The sequence below is a fragment of the Muscardinus avellanarius genome (assembly GCF_963383645.1).
Source record: "Muscardinus avellanarius genome assembly, chromosome: 2".
In the NCBI taxonomy this organism is placed as follows: Eukaryota; Metazoa; Chordata; class Mammalia; order Rodentia; family Gliridae; genus Muscardinus; species Muscardinus avellanarius.
In genome coordinates, this window is record NC_137787.1 from 188,334,559 (window position 1) to 188,343,996 (window position 9,438).

Below are 9,438 nucleotides of genomic sequence, written 5' to 3' on the forward strand. Positions count from 1 at the left end.
CAAGATCATTGCGGGTACCTAGAGTCCATATTCCATATTAGGATAGATTTTTTTTCCTGAAAAATAAATATATAAATATATGATAGTATCACCTAAAAAATAGAAAAAAATAGATTCTCTGGTAAGAAAGAAAGCAAAAAGAAATATTGAAATGTTATCTTTAAGTCATCAAAAGCTTGGTATCAGACAAATGAAACTGTTATGTGAGATTATCATTTTTAATTTTGGATAAATTGCTATAATACTAGATCTCAACTACTAAGCCAAGCATAGGAGGGGGGGATAGGGAGAGAACGGGATGGGGATCGGGTGGGGGCTGACTGGGCAATGTGTGCATGTATGTCTACAAAAGTATGTATCCCACTACGATGTATGAATACAGTGCACCAATTAAAAATAAATATGAAAAAAAAAAGAATATGTTGGACCTTACTCTACTCCAGATCTTGCTCATTCATAGTTTTTATTTTCTTGTTTTTGGGGTTGTATTTCAGAATTGTTTTTTCTGATCTCGCTTCCAGTTCAGAGTTCCCTGCTTGCAGAGTCTAGTCTCTTGTTTTTATTTTATTTATTATTTCTAGAAGTCTGGTTCCCCTCATATTTACTTCATCATTTTTAAAGTCTCGTTTTCATTGCTTATTTCTTCACATTCCTCTTATTGTTTGAAATACCATGAGCATCATATTTTGCAATAAGCATCTGATACTTCTCACATATGAAATCTTGGAGGATCTGATTCTTCTCTCCTCTAATCTTAATATATTTCTCTCACCGTGCCTTTCTGTTGACATTTCTTGTGATTTTTTTTAATGTGGTTTCTCATTATCTTTGGAAACTTTACCAATGGGAATTCTTCAAGACCTAGTTTAAAACTATGTTCCCCTGAAGAGGTTTTGCATATGTTTCTTCAGTTGCCCAGTGGTACTACCCATCTGGAAATCACTTTAAAATCAATTCTCCACTTGAACTTCAATTTTTAACATGCAGGTAACAACGCATGTACATGTAAGCTTGACGCTGACTGTGATTTCTCAGGGGCAGATTCATTTTCCCTCTACCCAATGTCAAAGTCAATGCAGGGTCTTTAAGATGCCATTTCTTTCTGCTTGGTAGCTTTATTTATCGTTTGCCCTAACAAGGAGAGCACAATCTATTGACATGCAAATTTTTGCAAGAGTCTCCTATTAGAATCTCCATCTTTGTAGAGTTATATACTTTATGTATTAGCCCTACGTTCAAGATGATCATATATCATTCCAGACACTGTTGAGAATAAAAATGGGTGCTATTAATAGTTATACCAGGAAAACTGGCATTAAGTAGCACTCTCCCGGGCAATTCAGGATGTACCATCGACCCACACATCCCATCCTGAACATCAAAGTGTAGGCTAAAAGCCACCAGGATGCTGCATACGCTGATGGAGAATCGCTGCTTGTGTCCCCTGACTTCTGAGTCCCTTCCTTCGCTCTTCACTCTTTCCCTTTGTGAATTCTTGGGTTTCTTATAAGCTCGGCGAGCATTTTTATAAGTGCCTTGAAAATATTTTTATTTAACTATTATTATTTCCAAATGGAAGGGTATGTAGTAGATTTAGTCTTCCATGTTGCTAGAAGCTGAAGTCTTTTTCCTCATCTTTAAAAGTCATTTACAAAGACTCGATTTAAGCATGAATTTTCCATATTCAGCAATTGGCCAAGTATGAATTAGCATTCAAAGCAGATATTTTTCATTATGAAAAAGGCTCATTTTTATTACAATTTTATACATGATACATCCTGGGATATTGCTCTGTGCCTGGAACATAAATAAATGTGACCATGCATTGGAGGAGTTAATAATATGACTGGGGAGAGAAAAAACACAGATATATGGGAAACTAGTACCCAAACTAGTACCTGTATGACAAAATACCCTGAAAGCTCCAGAAGTAAGGAAAGGAAGTTCTGGAGATCCCTATTCTGAGCCAGCTGGTTGAAGAAAAACTTACAAAAACATTCTTGTACTATTTTTATGAATATTGACATCTGAATAAAGGCTTTAACATTGGACTCATTTTAATTTTTTCAAATGAATATTATCTGGGTTTGTCTTTGAATTTAGAGGGAAAAGCACTTTTATTTAAAATTTTTATACTTTTATCGGCACATTATAGTATCACATATGATGCAGCTCATAGTGATAATGGCATACATGCACACAGCATTTAGTGAGCTTTTATTTTTAATGGACTGTGTGAATTGAAAAATGTTTGGTAAAAAAATAGTTTATTATTTGAGTACTATGTATGGTTCATATAAATTTTTTTCTTGACTTTCTTAGTGTAAGATCAGAAATTTGCAATGTTGCTTCTGTGATAGGATAATACCAGATATGCAACACCAAATACTATCTTCTTGTTTTTTTCCTAGATGAGTTTAAACAGATAAATGGGCCATTGAATTATATACAGCTAACGCCCTATATCTCTGTGTATATTTGGGACACACCTTAGGGTTATTTGCAAGAGAGATTTAGATGGGCATATGTGTTTCTTAAATTGGGTAAGCGTCTCAGAATACAACTGAAGAAATGGTAAACTGTAATGGCGAAAGGAGCTGGATAAACATTCTGTTGACTTTCCGAATGCAAACATAGCCCAGCAAACACTCAAACTAAAAGGTGCACATGACTAATGCAGTCGCTTTGCAATCCTGTGCTATCTTTGAAAATAGAACTGTTTTCTTACTAAGGTTTACATCTCCTGGGCATGCTATAGTACTTGGTAGGAATATAGGAATACAGCGCTATAATAGGAACTCAAAATAGGCTGCTTTTAATTTAACTGAATAGAAGTTAAAACCGATATTGTGATTCTAAACATGTAAGTTATGCTTGCCTCCGATCAATATATACCTGTGTTCCACAAGCCAAGATATTACCTGAACAAAGAATATTTTCTGCTTCTTTTTTTGTTGTTAAGTTTTTTTGTGGAAGCCATTGTGATTAATCAAAGAATGTATTTATTTACTTTTTTTGTGGCACTGGAAATGGAACCCAGGGGCATTTTACCTTTGAGCCACACCCCCAGGCCTATTTTTTATTTTTCATTTTGAAACAGGGTCTCACTGAGACCTAAGTTGCAAAGTAGCTGAGGCTGTCCTTGAACCGCAATCCTCCTGTCTCAGCCTCCCAAATGCTGGGATTACAAGTATGCACCACCATACCCAGCTATGTTAATACTTCTAAATACATTTTTTTAGATGGGCATGGTGGTTCACGCTTGTAATCCCAACATTTGGGAGGCTGAGACAGGAGATTAGCAGTTCATGGACAGCCTCAGCTACTACTTAGTGAGACCCTTTGCAACTCAGTGAGACCCTGTTTCAAAATAAAGAATAAAAAATAGGGCTGGAGGTGTAGCTCGGAGGTAGAATGCCCCTGGGTTCCATCCCCAGTACCACAAAAATAAATAAATAAATAAAACAAAACAAAAAAAGAGAAATATTAATGTAGTATTAATTAACTCTTCAGAAAACAAAACAATATGCTTAGACCATATGCACATTCATGAATTATGGAAAACAAATAGAATATTGTTATATACAACATATATTTACATACTATATAATAATGTACTCACAAAGACAAATAAGTAAGTAGAGAAACTCAGTAGTTTAAGAGGACTTTTAAAAAACCCCACTCCTTTAAAGCCTCTGAAATGCACACAAAATAATAAAAATCAGAGAGCACGTCCCCTGCACAAAAATCAGGAAATAACCCAACCATGATATTATCAGCCTCCAAGACATTTTTCTAAATATCAAGCAGGATAAATGGACAGAAGCAGCCTGGATTTCCCCCAATACACCAGAATAAATCTTATATCAGGTTGTAGACAGTTAGTAGAGGATTTGGAATAACGTCCTAATCTTCCCTGGCTTAGAAACCAAGAGCTCTTCTTGTTCTTCAAACCTTCATTCCTGTTTCAAGGATGTCCCTGAGAGTATTAATTACTGTTTTACTGAAGTTTTCTTATGACTTTTCTGCAGTGTTTCTGCCTTCAGCTCACTTTTTATTCTTCGTTTTCATTTTGGGGCTTCTTAGGCATGGCTGTCCACTTATCCTGAAAAGGAAATCACCAAGATGCTGCGCTTGCAGGGCGGGTCAGCTGGTGGGCATCACAGCTGAGCAGGCTGAGCCGTTCTGTAGCTGTTGGCATCTAGAATGGTCTTTCCTTTCGTGGAAGGTAGAAGAGTGCAGCGGTTCTGCACAGGCTCTCAAGTTCGACCACCTGTGTTCATGAAGTGAAAACAGGGCCCAGTCTATTATTTGTGCTGCCTAAGCTGTACTTGTGACTGCCATATTTTTTCATTTTCCTTCAGAAAAAAATCACCAATATTCTGCTAGGAATTATAAACATGAGCTGCCAGTAATAACAGAGCTGAGTGTTTTTACCCAGTATTCAGGATCTTATTTTTACGCTGTCTTCAGTCCAGTTCTATTTCCACACTTTTAGTGACCTGTCTTCAACTGTGTCCCAAAAATATTACATAAAATTTTTCAGAAATAATAAGTTTTAAATTGTACACCACTCTAAGTGGTGTGATGACATAACACGCTGTCCTGTTCTATCCCAAGCCACGAATTATCCCTTCGTCCAGTGTATCCATGCGCTCGCAGGCTACTGCCCACCAATCATTGAGTAGCTGTCTTGGTTATCAGACTGATTGCTGTGTTAGCACAAGGCTTGTGGTCAAGTGTCCCTTGTTTCATCTAAAACTGGCCCCAATATACAAGACTGGTGCATAGTAGTGGTTGTGGGAATTTTATTACAGTATTTTGTTATAGTTGTTATTATTGTTGTTGTCAATTAAGCTTTATAATGCACATGCATTCATGGGAAAAACATAGTATCTATAGGATTTGGTATTATTTGCAATTCCAGGCATGCACTGGGAGTCTTGGAACATATCCCCTACAAATAAGGAGAACTACTGCCTGTCCATTATCCTCAGGTCAAGAATATTTCTGCCTCAACCTCTCTAGAACGAGAAATCTAGAATTCTCTACCTATAGAAAAGGGGCGATCATTGATTTGCACAGGACACAGGAAAATATTTACAGGTATAATTTTTTCTTACTCAAGCTTTAAATAGACCTTTCTGTTGTCAGTCTGCTTTGTAAGTTATCGTCAGGGGTAGCTGGCAGCTTTAATCCCAGAGTATTTGGGAATTCAGCAGATGCATTACCCTGCCTCTGATTCTCTCTCCTATCAACTTTGCTTTCACCATTTGTCTGTAAGATTTCAGTTTCTAAAATTTTCAATATACATATACATATACATATACATATACATGTTGGAAATTTTATACATATATGGATAGAATAAAACTATGCTAGACTTTGCTTTTAAAAACTCATACCCCAAAAACATGGTGAAGCAAAAATGGTAGGGTATCCATTACTGGTGAAATTCGCACATGGATGTGTGGAATCATTTTTCTACTTTCTCTAGTTTGGGACTCTGAACATCTTCATGGTACAAAGTTATAAACAAATCAGAGGCCCTCTGGTGTCTCAAAGGATCAGAACAGGTTTTGCTGGGTTGTTTGTACTCAGGAGCACCGAGCCTGACTTAAGCTTCGAGTCCTAAACTGCAGGCCGACCCTGGTGACCCCCCTCTGGCAGACACAGTCTGAGCTCTGGTCTTTTGTTCTATGTATACAAGGTAAGGTCATGCGGGTCCCATTCTAGTCTGGTAAGTATTGTCAATTCTCCCCTACTTCCCCTTTTTTTGGTTTTAGTTCAAAATAAAACCTCTGGCACAATTAGCCCAGATCTCTTTACTTTGGAAAATAAAATTGACCCTTTGAATTCAATTTAGCTCAGATCTTTGTGAGGATGTTCAATCGGCAGGACCCTGGAGGGAAGACTGTCATCTTCACCTAACCCAGAGCTGCAGGAGGCAGGTCAGATAATAAATGACAGAAAAGCTGAGTCAAGGGAAGGCATTTTGAGGATAATGGAAAATTATGCGTGCTCCCAAGCTGGGGTCAATTATCCTGGGTAATAAAAATGTTAAAATTTTTGAGAAAGTGGTATTAAGTGTTGAAGCCAGGTCTCTAAGAGAGAAATAAGGACCATCAATACAGTGGAGGAAATTGTTTGAGAGAGAGAGAGAGAGAGAGAGAGAGAGAAGAGAGAGAGAGAGAGAGAGAGAGAGAGAGAGAGAGAGAGAGAGAGAGAGAGAGAGAATGAATCTATCTGCACATTGGTGGGGACAAAAGATACAGAGACAAGTTGAGATAGACATGAAGGGGGTGGAGAAATTGTCTCTGGTGAGAGAAATCTTTGACATAAAAATAATAGAAATGGAGGGAAGTGAAAGGGGTTTGTGCCCATGGCTAGAACAGTGTGGCAGTGATACAAAGCACATCTGGCTGTGCTGATGGCCCAGGGGTTTGGGTGGGGTATTAGAGAGAGGAAAGAGGAGAGCCAGACTGCCCAGGTTCCAAGTGGACCTTTGAATAGGACTCTCTGCTGTCCAGCCAGCCTGGATGGGCAAGCTTGGGTCCTCTAGTGAAATAGCCCATCGCACATGTTATACAAATGCCTACAAGAGAATGGTCCAATAGCCAATAGCTGGCGATTCATGAGACCGCCATCATTTAGGGAAGCCCAAGTTCCTCTTCCTTCCTCCTGGCTGACGTTCCTGATGAACATCCTCACATAGGCCTGAGTCAGATGGGAGGTCCTAGGAAACCTGAAAGTCATGGGGCACTCCTATGCCACCCTTTCCTCTACTGAACTCATGCATTCTACCTGATTCTTCAACTGTTGTAAACTCAGTTTTGCTCTCTAACTATGGAGAAACAACATCTCATGTTAATATACTGGCAAAGCTGCATTTTCACAGAAAGTAAAGGAACGGCCTATTCAGTGATCATTTTTTTTGGTGGTCCTGGGGATGGAACCCAGGGGCCTTCTACCTCTGGGCTACACTCGCAGACCTATTTTATATATTTTATTTGGAAACAGAGTCTCTTAAGTCAGCTAAGGCTGGCTTAGAACCTACACGATCCTCCTGTCTCAGCCTCCCAAGCATGGGGATTTACAAGCGTGTGCCACTACACCCAGCTTTCAGTGATAAAATTTTTTAAGTTCATTCATTGTATCAACACATCTACTAGGGTTCTAAATATCTAGACCAAGCATATTCTCAAATATTTACACTTATGCAATTAAGTATGTACACAATTCAATAACAACTTTGGCAATTTCAATAGACATCTTTTCACTATTGTCATGAAAGAATAATGTAACTAAAGAGAAATAATAGTATTTCCTAGGGTATTTTCCCACAGAAATTAAAACAGTGTTTGATTTTATTTAACACCAAATACATACGTGATATTCAAAAGTACTCATATTCCCTAAGTGTGTCCCCTCCATCCCCAGAATATATTGATAATGACTAACACAACTGGATAATTTTTTATAAATTCAATAACAACTTTTAAAACATTCTGCAATGATACTTAGTACCCTAAATATCTCGCAGGAAGTAGTAACAGTTATTTGAATTTACATCATTGAAATATTTTAAGTGTATCTTCTTGAATGGCTTCAATTTATATAAGTGACTAAAACCCAGTTTAAAAAATAAGAAGAGTTCAATGATATCAAAGTTTGAAGGGCAAAAGTTATAAAGATATGAAATATCAAAAATATATATTGAGAAAGATACAAGTAATGCTTTGACTAGTCTTGACTAGTTGAATATAAACATTCCCAGGAGTATGAAGGAATATGAAACTAAAGAGTGAAAAGATTATTTTCTATCTGGAAACCAATTCAGTGAGAGTCAAAGGCCAGGGTATGAACTGCAGTTTCCATGTATATCTATCTAATAAGTTTGTGGGAACAAACCTTTCTCTGAGATGCCCCTGAATCCCAGCCGAGTGTGATTCTACATCTGAATACTTTCCTGGTATGTATGCATCTCATTCCTCTTTCTACCTATGGGAGGACCTCGATAAACAAATTACAAAGAACTTCTAGTCGTCCCGCTCTTGCCTTTGGCCATAAGTACCTGAATTCATATCCATAGTACACGTAGTACAGCCGGAGTTCATTGAGGGAAAAATTCAGGACTTCTAGAAGTGACAGGTAAAGTGTCCACAGGTTTTGGGTTTGGGTTTTGGTTGAGCATATGAGTTATTATTTCAAGGATTGTTTGAACCACTGACTTTCTTGGCTTGCTCCAGGTCCCCGCTCTCTCTGCATCTCACTATCGAGCAGATGGCCTGCTGGAAGTTATTGCTGACCACCACATAGAGCAGCAGGTTGCCAAAGGTGTTCAGAGCAGCCAGCGGTCGAGAAATGACGTAAGCTTCATGGATGCGAGTCTCCACGAAGCAGCTGATTGAAAGCAGGCGAGATTCGATCCGAATGACCCTCAAGATATGGAAGGGTAGAAAGCATATGTAAAATACGACCAGCAGCAGAATGGTTAGCCGGCGGGCTTTCTGCTTAACGCAGCTGTGAGTCTGAGGTCCCTGCGTTAGGGTGCTGATGATGGTCGTATAGCAGAGCGTCACTATCACCAAGGGGAGGCAGAAGGTGGTGGCAGTCAAAATCAGATTGTACCATTTGATAGCGGTGAGGTCGTCTGAACTGCCGAGGTCAAGACAAGCCGATCTATTGGTCCTGGTGGTCGAAGTGATCAGGAAGGTCACTGGCAGGACCGTCACCAGGGAAATGACCCACACCAGGGCAGAGGCTACCAGAGTCCATCTGGTTTTGTGAATGGAAAAGCAGCTCATTGGGTGAATGATCACGATGTAGCGGAAGATGCTGAAGCAGGTGAGGAAGAGGATGCTGCTGTACAGGTGGAAATGGAAGCCAAAGCGGATGAACTTGCACATGAAGTCCCCAAAGATCCAGTTTTCGCCACTGGCATAGTAGTGGATGAGGAAAGGGAGGCTGGTTAGATAGAGCAGGTCGGTGCAGGCCAGGTTCAGCATGATGACGGTGCTGCTTTTCCAAGGCCGCATTTTGAAGATGTAAGTGAAGATCACCACGGCGTTCCCGGGGAAGCCCACGAGAAAGATGATGCTGTAAATAACAGGGAGGTAGTATATCTTGAGAGACATGTTTTCGTCAGTGCAGTTTCCCAGAGCAGCGGCATAATCGGGGAAATCGGAAGCATTCGCCAAAGCATCTAGTGGTTCATTCATGGTTGACTCCTTTCATCTTGCAAGGAAACCAGAGCGTTCAGTTTGGCAACCTGAATGAAATAAAGGAGTAACTGACGGAGAAAGAAAACAGAGATCATTAATGAGAGTGAAATGAAAACAATGATCGACTTTTAAATGAAAGTTGCTCTAACATCCTAAACTTGCCACTCTGCTTTTTCCTCTTTAATCTCAAAAGAGACCCTGTGGAGAAGAGATT

General features: G+C 39.2%; 1 protein-coding gene across 1 annotated transcript; it reads right to left on the reverse strand.

Moving 5' to 3' along the window:
- Nucleotides 1-8,207: 8,207 nt before the first annotated feature.
- On the reverse strand, nucleotides 8,208-9,221 carry OXGR1 (oxoglutarate receptor 1; the record flags this gene model as incomplete). The annotated part of the gene is made up of 1 exon (XM_080689836.1): nucleotides 8,208-9,221. One exon carries the CDS (start codon nucleotides 9,219-9,221, stop codon nucleotides 8,208-8,210), a length of 1,014 nt encoding a protein of 337 aa, XP_080545962.1.
- Nucleotides 9,222-9,438: the final 217 nt, after the last annotated feature.